This window comes from Corvus brachyrhynchos, unplaced genomic scaffold (genome assembly GCF_000691975.1).
Source record: "Corvus brachyrhynchos isolate BGI_N302 unplaced genomic scaffold, ASM69197v1 scaffold80, whole genome shotgun sequence".
Lineage (NCBI taxonomy): Eukaryota > Metazoa > Chordata > Aves > Passeriformes > Corvidae > Corvus > Corvus brachyrhynchos.
In genome coordinates this window covers 7,907,698-7,928,068 of record NW_008236769.1, presented here as the reverse complement: position 1 = coordinate 7,928,068, position 20,371 = coordinate 7,907,698, and the positions used below count along the sequence as shown (strand labels likewise).

Below are 20,371 nucleotides of genomic sequence, written 5' to 3'. Positions count from 1 at the left end.
TATACATTGCTGCCTCATATGGTAACTTACACTGTCCTTAAATTGTGTGGTAGACACCGTTACTCATCATCCTTCCTTCCTTTCTTTTCCACTTGATTTAGGATTTCATACTTTTATTAAACTTTGAGATTTAGTATGAGTTGCATTGCTTGTTATGTTTGTGAGTCTGTCTTCTATACAAACTCATTATTATATATATTTATACAAATCCTCTTTTTTCCTCCTCTTCATTAAGAGCACGCCTAAAGAAGAAGCTGAACTCAGGTTTTGCCAGCTAACAAGAGAGTATCAAGCTTTGCAAAGAGCATATGCACTGCTCCAAGAACAAGTTGGTGGAACCCTGGATGCAGAGAGAGAAGCAAGGGTAATTTTTTAACTGAAATGCCTTCGAATCTGAAATAATAGAAAAACATGAAGCAATTCGTAATAGCAGGAGGTATCTGCAGGTCAGTGAGATGTGAATCCCAACGAGGATTAGAGGGTATCATCAGTAAGGTGACACTTTAGATATGTCTGGTGCAATCAGAACAAAGATGTCATTATGCTTTGTTCTAGCGTGTATAATATATTAAAGATTTCTGTGCTATGAAAGTGATAACCCACTGGAACCTGCAATTTGGATAGTAACATGATGGATTTTAAGTGAATCACAGGATAGATTGTTACAAGTACTTAGGTACTTTCATCATATGAGTATATTAAAAATCTGACCGAAATATGAATCAAAAATCTTACCCAAATCTTAGTTCTGGCCTACTGAAAAGCAGTTTTTCACACCAGAAGTGGGGGCTTCTGATGGACACCAAGTCGAACACGAGCCAGCAGTTAAAAAAACCCTCACCTTCTTCCCTCTACAATTTCCCCAAACCCCAGAAATGGAGAAACATATTAAATACTGTGAATTATTACATGTTACTGCCTTACTGCTTTTGGCCTTCACTGTACTGTGCCACTGCAGTATATTGCTAATAATGCAGAAGGACAATGATTTTAATGTGTTTAGAAATTACTGGTGGGAAAGGATTCAACCAAGCTAAACTTCTTTTTGATTTTTTTTCTTTGAAATAATAGTTCTTATAATAGTAGAATTACTGCTTTATGGCTTCATTTGTAGAGTTCTCAGCATCTTACAAAAGCCTAGTCAGTTTTGACACTCTCTTTTTAAGTAGGACACTTAGCCAAGGAAAGCAATAGACTTTGGAGATCACTTCTCAAGATAGAATTAGGATGGGGGGAATAATTCCATCTACTGTTAGAGTAAGATTTCTGGGGCAGTCATCTATTTGACAATTATGAGATGCCATTTTATATTTTCTTTGCCTTCATGGGCTTTTTAAAAATTTATTTGGCAGGCATTTGCAGACTGTACTTTTTGTAGACTTGGAAATTGTTGTTATTTCTTTTTAGTGGCATTTTGGGTTTTTTCTTGCATCCCTGCAAATCCATCTCTTGAGTGAGTCAGAAACTAGCTTTTTGCATGGTTTATTTTGGTGGGATGAACATTTCCTATTACTTTTAAGATGACACGTAAGGTAAACAAGGACGCAAAGATGAAAAGAAGCAGGAGGAAATCCCTGTAGGAATATTTAAACTGCTTGGGTGAAAAAGTATCTGAAGCGGGGGGGGGAAAATACTTGCAGTAGCTCAAGGAGCCTCAGTGCCTGAGGGTCTCCAGAAACATGCTTTATTTTATATCCTTTTTTGTTTAGTACCTTGTAGGATCCAGTCCCTTTTAGGGCATCACTGGACTTAGGGAGTAATACCTACTATAGTGTAGTGGTGAGTGTAGTAAGTGTGTAAATGAGGAAAACTGACCAGTGTATGCTCTTTATGGGACATGTAAATTATTTCGGGTCAATATATTTTATTTACCTAAAGGCCTTTTTCAGTGCTTAATGCAATTCTCTTTCTCCCTTGTCCCTTTTCCCCCAGTTGCCTTAAATTACTAAAGCTTATGAATAGCTTCTTAGAGCTCTTTCAGTTCCTAAATTTATTTTTTTCTTCCCCGGTAAGAACTTTGTCACTGAATATGTGATGTTAACATCTTTTTAGGCTAGGAAGGAAAAATTCTGTTAAACTGACAGCTTCAAATATTTTTTAACATAAACACAAAAGCAATTTACTGAAAAACATTAAAAGCTGACTGGACATCCCATAAAGTAGTAGAAAATATCTTTACTTTTGATTTCTTTTTCCCCCCCAGACTCGTGAACAACTGCAAGCTGATCTTCTCAGGTGTCAGGCAAAAATTGAGGACCTGGAGAAAGCTCTAATCGAGAAAGGACAGGTAAAAGGCTCTCTCAATGTCCTCTACCACATCATTTTCTGCGCTGCATGCAGTGGTGCACTTGCCATCTTTGTTGCTTACTGGTGTGTTGGTGTGAATGATGCAGCTTAATTGCCATTGCAGCAATAGGGTGCTTAAATAAAGGAAAGGGTTTTGCAACCTAAGAAAATGTCATTACAGACTCATTTTCTAACACATAATACACTAAAGCATACTATCAAAATAACCATGTGTACATGCACATTCTGTTCCCATTGTCATTTGGTGAAAGCCTTTTGCCTCTTTTCCATTTTGTTAGTATTTGTTATAAATTCTAGTAAAATAAATATTCTAGATTTGTACTGGAGAATATTTTTGGTGTGTACTGAAGAAAAATTAAGAAAACCCCTTAGCTTTTAGACACACCAGAGATATGAACACTGAGCCTGTCAGGTTACTGGAAGCCACTTGTGGTGTTATTCTCCTGGGTTTGAAGTCTCAGAGGAGCCAATTGCTTACAGATTCCCAAACCATCACACAAAGTAAAATCAGGCCTTATGCTTCAGTATATATAATATATGTAAATACTCACCAAAGATGTATCTACTGATGCATATTTAATATTGTCTAGGGCCCTCAGGAAGTCTGATTAAGAGTTATGAGCATGCATTTGCAAGTTGTTCACTTGTGTAATTGCTAGAACACACAGTAGGAACTGGGGAGATGTTACTTTATGCTTTTTTTATTTGAAATAAGAATTTAAGATTGCAGGTAGCTTATAGTAATAAAAAAAGATAGCACTAGCTATAGATTTACATTTCAAAGACTGATGATCCTGTAGCAATGAACACAACCCACCTACATATAATGCCAGATGGATGATAACACTATTTTTATGGTTTATTCTTTGTAAGAAAAATTTTTTGTAAAATTCTGTAAAAATGCAAATTTTGGGGACCATATTCAAATTAAGGGCAAAAATAATTTATGCTAGCTTCCAAACAAATTTCAATTTGCTTAGTGAATTCCATGTAAATACAATATTACTAAAAATTGAGAATATGTTATCAATCTAAAAATGATGGCCCACTGAACTTCTGGAAGAATAAATGAAACCAAAGACCTCTCAAGCATCTACTGCTGCTATTTTGGTGTGTTGATGAGGAAGATGTTGTGGGCAAATTGCTGTGTGGTTGAAAATATTAACAAAATAGCTGATTGTTAAAGTGTGTAATATAAGTACTGTATATGTAAATAAGAGACATAAATTTGGATACCCATGTAAGGAATTACTTCTGTGATTTTTCTTCAGAGTGTTATGTCAAAAAGGTATCTCTGGAAATTAGAATTTAATTAGTTATCACTTTGAGATTCAGAACCACATTTTCAACTTCATATCTCTCAGTAATCCTGAGAAGGTGAACAGGGATGTGACAAGGAGCACTGTGATGTTGTTTCTAGTGGGCTGGTTTGTACACTGAGCATTAGCTTTCCACAGAGGGGATCACAATGTCTTCCTTGGAGCTCTAGCACCTGCTTGGTTCTCCTGACCTGTTAGTATTTACATTCAACAAAATAAATGGTTGTGATGATAAACTGAATTCTTTGTGCACTATGTGATTTTTTTAAAATTATTATTACTTTGTCATTTAGATGGTCATGGTAGTGATGATGATTTAACAATAATTGTGAAGTGTTTGTTCTGGAAGCCAGTCCCTAAAGTATGTTTGTAAAGGAAGTAATGAATCAAAAGATCCAAATGTATTATTCCAGAAAATTTTAGTCTTACTTTACAAGCTTTAGGAAACAGAAGTAGCAAAGACCTTTACAATTTCCCTGAAGTCAAATTCAGAGCATGAGATTAGAAGCTTATTGTTAAAAAATTATATGAAGCTTGGTTTATAACAATTTATGTGTAATTTCAAAGTAACTGTCAATGGCTTTTGTTAATCTCTTTTCTGGCTGGACCTGTCAGTATTCCCCCAGTAGTAACACAAAACTAATAATTCAGTTCTGCAAGGTACATTGAGGTGCATGCATAAGAGACTTTCTATTAAGTGAAGAAATTATTAAAAAATATTAATAAAGGTAAGTAATAAATCTAAACATATTGGAGTATATAATGTGCCAGATGGATGAATGCTCAACTGTCTCACTGATCTGGTGTGTAAATACAATTCTGCTGGAGTTCAGGTTTTCTCAGGAAGTGTAGTTGGACTCCATCAAGAAAGACACAGAAATTTATTATCAGTAGAGCACATTGATCTTTATTTTCTGCTTGTGTGAACTGGAGTAGTTGAAGCTGCAGGTCTGACATAGCTGTTGAACCTTACCATGTGGGTATGTTTACCATATCCATGCATTGGGATATCCACCCCAAGTCTGTGTGTGCAACTCTTTGTTCATTCCTTGACCTTAGTAAAATGCTAGTTTTCAGTTTTAGTTTTACTAAACTAGATACCATATTTTTATTTATTTATTTATTTCACTTGCCTCAAAAATTCTTTGCAAGTGTTACGCCTTTTCAGTAGTCATTTTAGTATGTTATTCTTATAACATCACAACCATGAAGAGCTTGTTTATTACATGAAATGCATCTTTGTGTATGAGTGGAAAAAAGAGAAAGAACAGTAGAATATGAAATTGTAGTGGACAGTAGGTAGAAAAACTAAACTTTTTAAAAAAATGCTAATTGGAGTGAATGTAGTATCACAATACTTTAGATTGACATTTCAAGGATATTTGATGGGCTGGGATATCCAGATTTCATTGATTCCTTGTGCAACATCAATGTGTAAATACCTTCCTGAAAAAGAATGTATTGTCCTTAATACTTTAGTGAAGGCATTTAGATTTTAAATAAATCATCGCCTGCATCTAGAAGATAGTTTGATCTAGAATTAGCATGGCATATTCAGTGTTGGATAGTGTTTTATTGAACTTTTTAGAGCAGCATGAGCAAGGTTATGTAAACAGTTTTCTCTACAGGAAAAACAAGACCTATAATCCATTAAATCTGAATGTCCAGCTATGCCTGGCCATGAGTTTTTGTAGCTTGGTTCTTTAAAGGGATATTTGATGAGGCCTCTTGTAGCCATGGGAAAACCTAAAAGGAAAGAAGTGTTTTGGAACAAGTGATTAGTTAGAAATACAGTTTCCAAACTGAGTATACAATCTCTTGCATCACTTCCCTTCCTCCACAGCCTTGAATTTCTTGTCACAAGCACTGTGTATTAGCCAGATTCTCAGAATTTTAGCAGAGGGTAATTAACTTCACATTGCTGAAGCTTATTTTTGATCATTTGGGATAATTAAAGGGTTTTCTTCCCTTACTCTTGTTGGATTTGCATTGCACCACTTAAAATGGGATGATTTTGCAAGAAAGTTCCCAAACCTTTGCAATGGAAAGCAATAGTTTTGAGTTCAGTTGAGTAAATAAATGTTTTTAAAATGACATAAAGTATATAGCTGTGGTGACCCACAATTGCTACATGCAAAGATTTTAAAGTACATGCTAGCTGGAACATAGCTGGAACATACTAGGAAACAAGAGACTGCTACAGGAAATGAAAGAACTTTTATTTTCACTGTGGTATAAAATGCTGTACATCCTTGAAATAGTTATGATAGCTTTATTTTTCAATGCATGACTATTTTGTACTTGAATGTACAATGACATCTGCAATCTTCTAATTATTGTGGTCATTCATTTGTCTTGTTTAGTAAAATACATGTATTCTTAATCCTCTTCTTCCTCACAGGATTCAAAATGGGTAGAAGAAAAGCAGCTGTTAATTAGAACAAATCAGGAGTTGCTAGAGAAGGTATGTGGGTATACTTTAACCGTTGCTGCCCTTTATCATAAAAGAAATTGAACGCACTAAGTACTGTAAAGTCAGCATGAAATTGCTTTATTGCTCGCCAGGAACAGAAATTCAAATAAAAGGCTCTGGTTAAAGTACCAGTATGCCTTTAGATTCTTCAGGAATCGAAGCTGCTCTTTGTTGTGGAATTACATGTATAGCCACCAGTAGATCCCAAGCTGGCTGATGTTTCTAGTTTCCACAGAAACACAGTTACACAACGATTATTATTGTCCTGACCACTAACAAAATTGCCTGCTCCCTTCAACCTTTTTATAGTTTTTCCAAATGTTAAGTAATACTGATTGATTTTATGCTTATTATATTAACTCTCCTAGATACTCAGAGCTGAGCATCTGCATTGTTCTTCTTTGATAGTGGTGGGAAAGTTGGCTTTCACTCAGGAAATCAAAGAACTAATTTTGTTAATTAGTAGCTTAATATAATAGGAATAAGATAACCAAATAAAAAATCATGACTAAAAGTAGCTACAGCCAGGTTTAATTTATTTGGACGCCTACATGGACATTATAGATGTTAAAGTACATTATGTAAAGTACATTATGTTACACTTCTTTTTAGTTTCATACAACGGAAAAGATTTCCCAGTTAAACTAGACAGTAGACCAAAGCTATTAGTTGGCATAATTAATAGCCAGTATTGAATTTCTATTTTCTCATTGTTAGTGCCCCAAGGCAAAATTCTGGCAAATTAAAAAGAGTCATTAAAACCACTCTATTGTTGTCTTTCATATACTGTAAAAATTAGATGTCTAATTAGGCAAAGACAATGAGAACAGTCTACTCAAATGTTAATGTAATTCAGTTTTATTTGCTGGATTTTAAAATAAAACTTCTACTGCTTAACTTAGTTAGATACAATATTCATATCACTTTTATGTTACTTCCAGATTATTACTCTAAGAGAACATTGAACATTTTCTGCTCACAGTTCTCAGAAATACTTTCTGATGTGATGTTCCTTTTTATCTTTCATCTATCGACGTGTAATGAAAAACTGAAATAATGAACAGTTTGTCTAAACATGTGGCTTGTAACTCTTTGCAGTATCTTTTCTAGTGCTTACAGGGTGTTACTGTGTTGTGTTTGTCTCACAGATTTACAGAATGGAACAAGAAGAGCATCAGCTGAAGAATGAGATGCAAGATGCAAAAGACCAGAATGAGCTGTTAGAATTCAGAGTGCTAGAGCTTGAAGTAAGAGATTCTCTCTGTTGCAAACTCTCAAATGGAGCAGAAATTATGTTTGAACCCAAGCTGAAATTCCTGTAAAGATTACTGATGTCTGGTGCATGTTTAAGGGAAGTCGCTTAGGTATCTATTTTTTAAATGTTGTATCTTGGGATAATGAAATTGATGCCACTGCCTTAATGTTTTGGAGAGAATGCTCACTAATGTTTATAAAGATGTAATATAGCTAATATAAATCGCATATAGTTTGGTTTTCATCTAATAAAATATTTTGTTTTGCAATATTTTGCCTTTTTTATTTGTTTCATTTCCATAACTGCTCCTTTCCTGCATGTAAAATCACTCGGTATGTATGCTACAGCCTTGGCTGGCATTGATTAAATTAACACACCTTCTCACATCTTGCATGCAGTGATCTGACTAAAGATCTGACACATCCATCACATCAATGTATAACTGATTTAAATCACATTGATTTAAGATTGACAACATTCATATGAAGTAAATTTATCTTAAAAAGAACACATTTTGGTAACAGCTTCCAAAGAATTCCTCTTAATTTAAATCCATTTTCTCATGGTTTAAAGTGGTCAGGGACTGGAAATAATTGGCTTCAGTCAATGAAAAATGAGAAAAAAACCAAACCTCTGGCAATGTCAAAGAAAAGTGGTGAAGCACAAATACAACTTCTGTATGTGAAACTAATATGTTGCCTATAGCAAACATATTCTATATTTTACATAAATGAAATAAGTAAAAGTATTTGTTATTAACACTTTGAACATGTAGCTTGTGATTACAGTAAAAAGCAATGGTTCTCATCCCCTCACAACCTGGGCTCATGTTGAATTTAGTAACACTAAAGTAGCTGTGTGTGATGCACAGTTGTCACATGGTCGTATTGCCTGATGACACATTGTTCAGTTTCAAAGATCACCAGCATTCCCAACACTGCTTAGAATAAACTCTTCAAGAAACCTGTCATTGTCACTCCTCCATTTTTATCACCCAGCACGTTTCACCAAATATCTTGGCATGTGTAACTTCTCTGATAAAGATGAAAATGTCATGTCTTCCTGTTATGTGGATGTTCTTTTTGTCTGACGTTTCTTAATCTTTTTTTCATCCTTTATCAACCATATGTTTTGATGTCGTAGCAAATTATATTCAAAATGATGAATTTAGACTATTAGAATTTCAGTAGATGTTCAGAAAAATAAATATGCTTTCTAATACATATCTTTATATTTTATTAAATAACTGTAAAGTAAAATATAGAACAATTTAGCATTTGAATTGGCAGTTGCACTAGAAACTGCTTCCTAAAGTGTGGGTGTTCTTCGAAGTAAAACTATCCAAAAAAGATTTCATAGGAAACTAACAAATATTCTTCAATACATCCTTCATGAATGTATTTTTCACATGGAAGAATCACATCAAAAAGAGCTCGGTGTGTCATGTCAAGTTTTGTCATGTGCCAAAGCTTAGAAAACTTCTTTCACAGAATAACAATGGAAGTATTTTTGTGTGATTGCAAGAAAAGACTTTTTCCTTAGTAGACAAGCATGTAGACACAAATGTGACTGACAATGCAATGCTTTAGGAAAACCATCAATTCTTCTGGTAATCAGGACAGTATTTTTTAGAGCAGTTAAGTTATTTCAGTTGAAAATTAGGTAAAGTATAAAACACAATCATTTATTTATCAATTAAAGCAAGCAAGTTTAGGTGAGTTGAATGCAATAGCAACTGATGAATTTTTAACAGTATCTAAAATCCTAACTGAATTTTGATAAGAATTAAAGTTCTGGTTTTGGTTTACAACAGCTAAGTCATTATTTAAGCCCATTTCAGAATTAGACTCTTGATGTAAATATTATCTAAAATAAAACCTCTGAGGGGGGAAAATGCATAGACTATGGAGATTTTTTTTTTCTCTCTACATTGTAGTTTCAAATTAGGTTTAAACTAGTTAATGAACAAGATTTGCCATGCTTTGTAACTTGCTTAAGTGAATGGATGCAGCCTGCCTGCCGTATCAATTAAAGCACCTCTTTTGTGATTTAGAAAATGGAGTGATACATGGATGGTCATAGGAACTAAAATATTCGTAGTAGTGCTCTCTCTCAGTGAGAAAATGAAAGCTCATGTTGCCACAGTGTCCCCTTGTAATATGGAGATGAAATCTGGTGTTTCTTGCTCATGTTCTCATGGCCAGAGAGAATTCAGAGTAAGACCCAGTGCCCTGGTTGCCCAGAGCCTTCAGTCCAGTCATTTTTCACAGGCACATTAATATTTAATTTAGGTAAAATTGCTTGTTTATTATTTTATGTTGTTTCTGCCTTCAGAATAAATAATATGTTGGTATTTTGAAGAAATGCATGGAAGTCATGTACATGGACTAGATAAGTTTTAGATATACTATAGCTTTAGATAAAAGGAAGTTCATAATTTTTCGTTTTGGCACAAAGAACATCATAACTGTAGAACAGTGCTGCCTTTCAGCATATTCTGACATCCTGGGCTGTGCAGTGAATATGAATGGGGATTTTAAATGCTCTAATAGGAAGAGACTGTAGAATAAACAAGGAGCAGGCACGCAGGTTTAATTATAGTGAGAAAATCTTCAATAATACTATTTCATGATGGAGTTCAGGTTTTTTTTTCTGCAGATTCTTCTTTCTGAATTGTTTTATTGTTCCATGAAAAAAAAAGTAGTTAAATAAGGTTATAATCAACATAAAAACCTGCAGAGTGTTTTAGGGCTGCAGTCAATTAGGGCCACTGTTGCAAGGGTTCTGCAGCTGGGGAGCATCAGGTAACTTTGCAGAAACTGTGTGCGTGGAATCAGTTGGCAGCTAACACTATTTTTGTATTTAGCCAAAATTCTTCAAATATGGTAAAAGTAATAGGAAATACCATAGATTTGGAGTGGGAACAGGAATCTGCCTTTTTAATGTAGAAGTATGTTTTGTAAAGGTGGGGAATAAATGTCAGTGTATAATCACAAATGTTGTTTCTAAACAAATCTTTCCTCAGGAGAGAGAACGAAGATCGCCAGCATTTAATCTTCATATAACCACCTTCCCTGAAAACAATGGAAGTGCACTTCAACTGTTCTGCCATCAGGAAGGAATAAAGGTATATGCAGAGCACTACAAACAGTTGGATGGCTAGGAACCTTTTTTGAATGACCAATCTAGTATCCAGACAAATGGTTTGACACTTGCAGGAAGAAAATGTGAAAAAATAAATTTAGTAAGAAAATATATTTTTAACTGGGGAAACGGTTTCATAAGAATATATTCTGGTCATCTGTCAGGAGTTCCTCAGTGAAACTGAAGGCTGGTCAATCAAGATAATTTACATTCGGTCTAGGGAGGAATGTGGATGTTGATGTGATTGTCAGGCTTGCTGCAGTACATGGTTTTTGATATTAAATGTCTTCATCTTAGTTCCAAAATACGACATTCAGTTCTTATTTTACATCCCAATTTAGTGAAACCTTTTGTTTGTTGAATGAATATGCTTAGGTTATTTGCCAAGGACGAGGGCCTTGAAGCACGAGTTGCCTGATCCAAAACTCATTCAGATAGGTGGAACTCTTGTAGAACAAGAACAAGATAAACATCAGAATCTCCCTTGATGAGCTTCTGATACAAGGAGGCAAGAATTACTCTTTTCACTCCTGTTTCCCCACAAACAGGCTATTTATGCAACTTGATTTTCATGCTAGTTCACTTAAGATTGAATTCAGACTTGTGTTGTCAGTAATGTTGCACAACAGGCCAGGGTAACTTTTCTACAAGTAACTAAAGCATAATCTCAGAGCCACTCACTAGTGATTTATCGTCATATTTTTAGTTGTGCTTACAAGTCCTCTTATAGGAGGCTTGTTGCTATTCAGTTCTTTAATGAGCACAGTATGATCTCTAGAGGAAATAAACTGAAATTGTTGGCTGCATATATTTAGGAAGCTGCGTAGTTAAAGGATGATTCTCACCTAGAGATTTGGTTGGATACTTATCCCTCAAACCACACCAAGAGTCATCCATTAGCATATTACCTACCTCCTACCAGGAGGCAGACCTGCTTTTAGCTTATCTGTTTTTCTAATCTGCATGTTGGCTGTAGCAGGTACAGTGTACCAGAATCCATAATTCCTATTTTTTTCCATTGTCATCTGGGATATGCTTTAACAGGTGGGTGCTTTTCAATCTGCCTTTCAGTTTGTTTACCTGAAAGGTGGGGCAGTCACCTAATATGGGCAGAGTGAAATAGTTGACCTTTTATCTGTTTTCAGTGTTTTTCAAAATTATTAGCCGTCAGTAGCAATTGTAGATTCCAGCATGATGCAAAATCTAATTTGGTTTCTGATTCTTCCTTTATGTGTCATAGGGAAATAAATTAATTAGAATGATTATTTCTGGCTCAATAGATGCAAGTACTTTCATGTCTTAGTAAATTCCATTCTTCCCTAGTGTTACTGGTGGGGTAAAGAAGTTAGCAGGTAGCATTTGGGAACACCCCTGAAGTTTTTGGGGAAGGAGGGAGGGAACTTCTCAGGATAGAACAACTTGAACACAACACATGGCCCTGTGCCATGTGGGCCTTTTCTAAGTGCTGAATATGAGTAGAAGTAGAGGCTGGCAGCATTTAACAAGGCTCTTTTGCTTTATGTATGTGTATTAAGCATTTTGGACTAACACAAATTGGTCTGTTCCCATGTTCTCAAGGCTTCCTGCCTTCAAATAGCATGGCTGCATACAAGCTGTCAGTGGAAATGGTCCCTGGTCCATGTTAACTTGCAGACCAAACTTGGGATAGTTCAGGAGAATGTGATTACTACTGGTTAAACAGTTCCATGACCCTTTCCAACAACTTTTTAAACTTAAATAGAGTTCTGGGGCCAAGGAACGGACCCTGGAACAGTGTTAAATACAGACATCATGTGATTTTTATCAGGAAAAGGTTCTTCACCTAGAGTGTGGTTGGGCACTGGAACAGGCTCCCCAGCACAGTGGTCACAGCACCAAGCCTGACAGAGTTCAGTAAGTGTTTGGACACTGCTCTCAGGCATATGGTGTGACTCCTGGGGATGGTGATGTACAGGGCCAGGAGTTGGACTCAATGATCCTGATGCATCCCTTCCAACTCAGCATATTCTATGATCCTGTGATTCCATGAATTTATTCCTCTCTCTTTTGAATCAGAGGAGTGGTTTTCTGTATTTCAGTGGCTGAGCCTTAATAAGGATGGGCTGTTTGGTTAGTTATCTGAGAGCTGAGTGGCAGCAAAATGTGGCTTTCTAATCAGAAAGATGACTATGAGCTAATAATATTTGGAGGAGCATGTTCAGCCCACTGTGCACATTCCCTTCTGCCACTGTAAGGCTAATTTGAATCTCCACAGTTTTGTTTAACAAAGAAAATAAAAAGCAAGCCACCCAGCAAACCTTCTTAGCAATTATTTGTCATGCTCTCTGTCCTTTTAACTTCTGTAGCTTGATGTGGTTGATGCTCTACTCCAAACAAACAAAAAAAATTTTTTTAAGCCCTTTATCTTTACGACTTTTAAGCCTGTTTATCAGTTTTAATCTTTCCTCTATGCACATTAGCCAGATGATGTGTGAATGATACAGGGACATTCTGCCCTCATGCACAGACATCCAGGTTGCTTGTCATAATTGAGAGTGATTTTTGGTTTTGTCTTTGAAAGTATCAGTAACCCTTTTGTAATTGTGATGCAAAACTAATGTTTCACTTATTTACATTTGAAGTCTTTTAGGATGCAGAAGTGGATAAAGGATACATAAAATGTAGCATACAAAAACTGTTTCTCACCTATTTCATAAAAAGTAAGTGTTGAACATCTTTTTCAGGACGTGAATATATCTGAGCTTATGAAGAAGCTAGATATTCTTGGAGATAATGGGGTAACAATTTTTTACTTTTAAATGTACCTTCGGTTTCATGGTTAATTTAAAGCATTTTTTTTCCCCACAGCAAATACTGACATCCAAGACAATGCACAGGATGATTTTTATATGCCTGTATTTTTATGAAAAATGTGAATGGTTAGGAAATGCTTTTACAACATGAAATATTTTAGTTAAACTGGTGGTTGTGCAAGGTGTATTTTTTTAAGGTAGGATTTGGTCTTGACTGAATGACATGGAAAAAAAGTACTGTAATAGGCAAAGTGAAAAGATACAAACCAGAGGTCAAAGCCAGACCAAGTTGCTTGTGAATTATCCCTCCTGAGTAGTAATAGTAGCACCTTCTGCTGTGAAGGCTATCACGGCCAGGAGTGGATTTTCTGGGAGAAGGGCAAGGATAACTGTCTCCCCTTTTTCCTCTTTATTGCTAAATACAATGTAAAATCTTGGTCGCATATTTGGGGCACAAACATCTGGGGAGCTGAGTCCAGATTATAGCTAGGTTTAACAGATTGATGTCTTTATAATACTACTTTAAAGTTCTAGATTTGCATGTTATGTTGCAAGTCCTGTGGAGGTTTCTATGATACTTACTCTTTGCATTGTTTTCTTTAATTGGAAGTCTGAAGTGCATGAAGGGGAGATTCACTTGCTTAGTCCAGTGAACTGGCAAAAATAGGAAAAGAATTGCAAAATCCCTGACTGAAACCACTTAATTTTCATTGAATGATCTGTTTCATTGAATGATCTGTTGAAAGTGTTGTGGGGCTGGTATGCTGAAATAGAGTAGAACTAAGCACCCTTGGTTTAACTTCCAATACTTTCAGTCATGGGATCCTATTTGGTCACGTCCATAATCCTAAATGTTATAACTGATCTATTTTTTAAAGTATGGTTAAAACTTGCTGCTTGTGTTAAAGGATGAATTTTTAATCCAATTTAAAATGCATCTTTTTGTGTTTTAGAATTTGAGAAATGAAGAGCAGGTTGCAATAATCCAAGCTGGGACTGTGCTTTCCCTCTGTGAAAAGGTAGAATTCAATAAATATTTTTCTCTGCTAAAAACTGACCATGTCTTCTAAGATACCTCATAACTTTGCCAGGGAAGCACGGCTTTTCTGTTCAGGTCATCTGAATTGGAGCATATATTCATCCTTACATGAATGTTGGGATTGTGGTGTCTTGAGGTAAAGCCAAACTTAAGAAAGAAACCCAGTTTAAAAATAAAAACATGTTTTGGAAATATTCCCTTGGCATAAAATCCACTTAACACAAGAGACTTAATTCACAGAATTGCTGGTGTCCTCAGTGCTCTGGGAAGAGATGTAAGGTGCCCATGGTCCCTCTTGGGCTCATTTTTGTGGATGACTGAAAAAGCTCACAGTAGTCAGTGGTCCTTTCCTCTGTAAATCAGTGGACATAGAGAAAAAAGTAGTTTGCACAAGATAAGTAATCAATCAGGTCACTCATTTCTGTATGGCTAGTTCTTTACTGCCAGAGAGTATTATCTGTATATGAATAAGGGTGACATTTAGAACTAAGAAAGACTTGCATATTTCTCTGAAGAAGATCTGTGCATCCTTTTCATGTGTTTCTATTAAATCTTTCCTGATGTATTGTTGAAATTCAGAATCAGAGATTTTAAATTAAAATTTGAGCAATTTTAATAATTGCTTTAATTGATATAATTTTGATAATCTACTTACCTAAATACATTAAAGTAAATAATCTACATTAGGTAATTTAATAATCATTAATTTGAGTAATTGCTATAAGCAAAATAAAAATGGGGAAAAGAGCTAAAATCCCTATGGTTTTCACTGTGTTGTGGCATTAAAAGAGAAGGTGATGATTTTAGCACTTTACATCCAAAAAAGGAAAGTGGAAGAACCCTACTATAAAAGGCTAAGATATAGCATCCTAAAAACACATGGTTGTGTCTCCTGTGCCCCTTGGTTCCAGAAAGGCTAACAGGCGTAGAAAGATCAAAATAAACATTTCGTTTTGCGTATTGTTTGCATACCTTCAAAAAAATTGGACCTGTAATTTTTGCAAACAGCCCTTCACTTGATTGAGGGTAGCTGTGAGAGATGCTCAGGATTTCCCATTTCCATTGATTTCAAAGGTTCAGAATGCTCACGGTCTTGCTGAAAATCAATGGTGAGGCTTTCCTTAGGAATATCTTCAGCCTGTCACTGTTGAAATGAAGAAAATGAAGATGGTGAAAATAGAATCTCTGGGCAATATGGTGTTCCTGTTAATTTTTTTCTGTAGAAAGCTAACCTGCTAAAGAGATAAAACAAATTTCTGTTTTCATTCATCAGTCTCTTAAAGTGGAAGGTTCAAAATGATGAAGTAATGAATTCACATTTTGTTTGTTTGTAAACGTCTATTTGAAATTTCCTATCCAGATCTTTAGGGAAAAAGCTAGTATGTCATTAATTCCTTTGAGTCTGAGCCCTAGTGAATTCACCAAAACACTAAATTAAAGGAGTTGATGTACAATGGTTACCAAAAGATTTAAAGCAGATATGAGTAGTCCAGTGTTAGTAAACAAGGTATTTGAGGAAAGGGATAATTACCAGTGGCAAAGCTGTGGTTGGTTTGAATGGGAGCTGGTGCTGCAAAAAGAAGCATTAGTCTAAAATCTGCTCTCTGTAAGCTAGTCATGGGCCCTTATTGTAGACCAATACGGAAATGAAATGAAACAATTCAGAACTGACCATTCCCATCCATTCCAATGAACTTAAATTGAAACACTAATATAATCCTGGTGATGGTTAGTAATTAAGCAAGAACCTTGTATCCATGCATTTAGCTATTATGATGTGTAATTTTTACTTTTGGAATGCAATGGCTGTTGTTCATTCTGATTGTTTTGAATGTCACCATAATGATAAGGGATTCATAGTAGCAACAAGAGCTTCCACCTGTCTGTCTGTCTGTTTTATTTTTCCCTCTGCATTACCAAAGTTTTACAAGGGAGCCTCTTCCCATAATGAGTGCGGCAAACCATGCAAAATTAAGTGCTGAGTTTTCTATCTTGTCTTTTGTTTAAATTGCCCTCTGGAAAAATGCAGGACTGGAGGCCTGAAGTCAGATGATGGTTTCACAAATCAGGCCAACAGGCATTTGAGTAAGAAACAATCAGGTTGATTTTGCATTCTTGACCCAAACCTGTGTTGTTTCTTGAACTTTACAGGGAAAAACCCCATTTAATTTACTGTAGGAAAGCAACCTCCACTTGTTAGTCTTCAGTGTGTCTCTGCAGTCCTCCATTCTGCCTGTGCTCTCACAGCCTCTTTATTCATTCAGAGTGAATAGATAGCATGGGGAGGAGCATATGCCTGGAAGTGTTGGCAACAAACTTGCAAGATGTTTGGTAGAAACTTTTTCAAAAGTTCTGTTCCTTTTCTATTTTTTCCTCTTCACACTGCTGTAGTGGTTGAAACAGATAGAGGGAACAGAAGCTGCACTGACACAGAAGATGTTAGACCTGGAGAATGAAAAGGTAAGGAACAATAGCTAAAAGTATAATTCATTTAGCTAAAACTCATCTCAAGGGAATGTGTATATATTTCATCCCAGGCTGGTTTGCTGCCTTTCTCTGGTTAACGGAGATGGCTTCATGGTAAAATCAGCAAGTGGTTTCTAGAATAATCTGTTGCTTGTATTCTTTGGGGTGAGACGGAACTTCCAAATCTATATAGAATGAAAATAGCAAAATATATACAAATTAGGGCACAAAGGTGTAACTGCAGAGCACATTAACCAAACAGTGTGAAACTGTCTTTGTGCTTTCTTTGTGTATTAATTTTTTGGGCAGCAGCAGCATCTTTTTAGTCTTGGGGTCATGCTAGTAGAATTGGCAAGGGTATTTCTTTGCTCTCTGGTACTCAGCTTCTGGACAAGCTGTCAAGACCTCTTACTCCAGTTGACCTTTCTTGCCCCCTGGTCTTCGTGCCTAAAGACAGGATGTTTTCTCAAAAACATTCTTCTCTCTTGAAGAACAAACTGACCTTATTTTTCCACGTTGAACAATTTTAGAAGGAGTGCTTGGTTTTACTGTTTTACCATGCATGCTGTGCTTCACATCTTCAAATGGCTTTCCAAACACTGATTAATCCTCACCACACCTTTTACAGGTAGATAAATAAGCAGCATTGCATTCATCCTAAAGAATAGGACAATGAGACAGGGAGGTTAAGTGATTTGCCCAGGGCCACTGAAGAAGTGTGTGTTTGAGTCACAAACAAAAAGAGAAGTGCTCAGACTGTGTTCTCTGTTGAGTGTAACCTGTCATACTGATTGTACTTTAACATAGATAAGATACTTTCCATGTGTAGTATTTCTTTATTTTTAACTCTTGTTTTGGAAAAATACAAAGGCTTGGGGAAAGGAAAGTGCCCACAAATACTAGACTCTTTTGTAAAAAGCACTGGAAAAAAAATAGGGTGTTTATGACTTGATATGTTATCTTCCCCCTTATTATCTGTGATGTTTTCAAGCCTTACTGAGGACAGCCCTTGCATCTATTTGTTTAGCACAGCAATCTGGGAATCTGCATCCCTAATGATTGACTCAATGAGTTGCAAAATTATATTCTAGCATGAGACTTTTAGAAAGACGGCACTGGTTTAGTCATCCTTGAAACGCATGTTGAGAGTCTGAGGTCCTATTCTTGTTTCCTTCCCTTTTGCTTTCTGTGGGCAGCTTTTGCTATCCCTTTTGGAGACGTAACATGATCAGGGCAACTGCATTGCTATTCTGGGGTCTGGTGGTAGCTCTGACCCACTTTATAGTCTCAGACAAATCAATCTACCTCTGTGGTGTCAGACACCTGTAAGAAAGTCAGGACCAGGCCTGTCCTTTGCTGTGCAGTCACAGTGCATGGTGGTGTTTCATCCTGTACCTCAGCCTTGCAGTTTCTGTAACCCATCCATGTCAGAAAACATGCCACCTGGGTAGTCAAGGTGGGATTCAGCTGCATAAACATGGTGTCTAATGCCATATCACATTCTCCAGAGTTCTGAACTCAGAGTTCTGAACTCAGAGTTCTGGAGATGTCCACAAAGGGCTGAGAAATAGGTCCTACAGGACTTGTTGGAGGCCCTTTCCCTTCAGGACCAGTAGCATATTTAGAATATGTTGGAGCAGCAGATTCTGAAATGGCTATCATAGCAATAGATGCCTATCTGTTGTCAACCAAATTCCAGCCCCAAGATCACAGCCTGACTTAAACTTTGTGTTTGCCTTCAGTACTAATGAATAGGTAATTAAAAGAACTCCAAGTTTACAAAATAAATTAATTATAAATATTATACTTCTTATACAGAGAACAAGTAGCACCTTGTTCCACTGAATTGTCTAATACTGGTCTTACATGTTGCTACAGTCAACAGTTCTACACTGAAAACTGACAGAAAAGTTGTCAGAAGTCCACATATATGTCTGAAGGCAAAATTTGGCCGAATAAGTGACTTTGAGGCAATCCCATATCCAGTAAAACTAACCAGAACAGCAATGTTTGAATTTTTTAATACTGTTAATAAAAGCTGCAATTAGTGATCTTAAGAACCCTATGTATTTAATTTGGCATTTATTCTATAGGTTGAGGAAATGCAAAAGTTTGTTGATTAGAAGAAAGAATGATGGAAAATATTAAATGCAGTCTAAGAGCTTTTCTACTTTCTGGTCTAGTACTAATTCTTTTGGGTGTGAAAACCTGTTTTGAAAGAAAAGCTAATTAAATTAAGTAACTATTTTATGTTCTATGTACTATCATGGAACCTGGTCTAGGGGAAGGTGTCCCTGCCCATGGCGGGGGGGTTGGATCTAAATAATCTTTGGGGTCCCTTCCAACCCAAACCATTCTATGATTCAAAACACTCTAAAAGCTTGATTAATCAGACAACCATTTGAATGTCCACTACTTGCTTGAAACATCATGTTTTGGATACTGAGTTCCGCTGAAATCCCAGTCTGTGGGGTTTATATATAATAACTGTGAAAGCTGAGGAGTTTGATTTTTAAGAACAAAAGTAAACAATCCCTGTAAATCTTTGGTATTTTGAAAACTTCTCCAGCTCTTCAGCTAGTCACTCAACCTCTCTGGGCATCACTTCACCTGTTTGGCCTTCTGCCTGTACAAGCTGAGGACCAAGTTGTTACTTCAGCTCCAGTAACACGTCACGGGATGGTGCTGCAGAATCCAGCTGTGGCCCTGCCTGTTCGGGTTTCCTCCCTAGAAGAACAGATCAGACAACAGAAATTAGGGCTTTCCCCATGCAAGGGGGATGCATGGGATATTTTCATAAAGTGCCCTCTCTTGTGTTTCTCTTTTCCCTCCCTTGGCCTGCCCTGTGCAAGTTACAGCTATTGGACCAATGCATATACATCACCTTTTGCTGCTTTGTGCACTTCTATCAGGTCCAGGCAGGTTTGTACTCTGGTGTAGAGGTCAATGCTTTCTAGGTACTTGTTAATGTGATACACATATTTGAAGTGTTAATATTGTAAATTCGGTATTCCAAATATCATTAAGATGAACATGGTCATTTGCTGTAGGTTTTCTTTTGCTTTCAAGTGGAAAGCTTGCATAAAAATGATGGCATTTATGATTCTTTATGAATTAGGATAAAGAACAAACGCTCCCTTGTTTTTATTATTGCTCAGGACCTGTTCAGTAAACAGAAGGGTTATTTAGAGGAAGAACTCGACTACAGGAAGCAAGCTCTGGACCAGGCATACATGGTAGGAAAAGAACAGTCATTAAACTTTCTGTTCGAACAGATTTGATAAAATGCAGGTTTGGTTTTTTCCTTTTAATTACAAATAGGGCTCTTTTTTACCTTATATTTTTTTTTTTCTGCCAGACAAGAAAGTCAACTATTTCTTAAACAAAAATTTAGGAAATGGATTGTAGTACTTACAAGTGTAACATTTTTGCATTGCATTTTTTATTCTGTGAGATGCAAACATCTTGTTGATACATCTGGAATGGGAAAAGCTGGTTTATGTATGAACAAAACCATGACTGGTAAAATACATCAGAAATTACTTCAGAACTTTTCCAGTATTTTTTTCCTGAAGC

The 20,371-nt window shown here is 36.2% G+C and overlaps 1 protein-coding gene and 1 long non-coding RNA gene across 13 annotated transcripts in view; one reads left to right on the top strand and one right to left on the bottom strand.

Moving 5' to 3' along the window:
* JAKMIP1 (janus kinase and microtubule interacting protein 1) overlaps window positions 1-20,371 on the top strand; it is a 231,060-nt gene that overhangs the window by 101,952 nt on the left and 108,737 nt on the right. For 9 of the 10 annotated variants that reach the window (XM_017727658.1, XM_017727655.1, XM_017727656.1 and 6 more), the window contains 9 exons: window positions 236-364; window positions 2,204-2,287; window positions 6,028-6,090; window positions 7,248-7,346; window positions 10,380-10,481; window positions 13,222-13,275; window positions 14,244-14,309; window positions 16,721-16,789; window positions 19,954-20,031. In XM_017727658.1, coding sequence (XP_017583147.1) covers window positions 236-364; window positions 2,204-2,287; window positions 6,028-6,090; window positions 7,248-7,346; window positions 10,380-10,481; window positions 13,222-13,275; window positions 14,244-14,309; window positions 16,721-16,789; window positions 19,954-20,031 — 744 coding nt within the window. Of the gene's footprint in view, window positions 1-235; window positions 365-2,203; window positions 2,288-6,027; window positions 6,091-7,247; window positions 7,625-10,379; window positions 10,482-13,221; window positions 13,276-14,243; window positions 14,310-16,720; window positions 16,790-19,953; window positions 20,032-20,371 lie in introns of those variants that run through there. The other variant, XM_017727662.1, reaches the window with a different exon arrangement.
* The window catches only part of LOC108445055, a 16,222-nt gene continuing 9,227 nt past the window's right edge, over window positions 13,377-20,371 (bottom strand). The window contains exons 3-7 of one of the 3 annotated variants that reach the window (XR_001859799.1): window positions 20,211-20,272; window positions 19,406-19,522; window positions 17,298-17,452; window positions 15,302-15,473; window positions 13,377-14,681 (exon numbers count right to left, since the gene is read on the bottom strand). This is a non-coding gene — a long non-coding RNA (uncharacterized LOC108445055). The remainder of the gene's footprint in view (window positions 14,682-15,301; window positions 15,474-17,297; window positions 17,453-19,405; window positions 19,523-20,210; window positions 20,273-20,371) is intronic. The other 2 variants (XR_001859797.1, XR_001859798.1) reach the window with 2 other exon arrangements.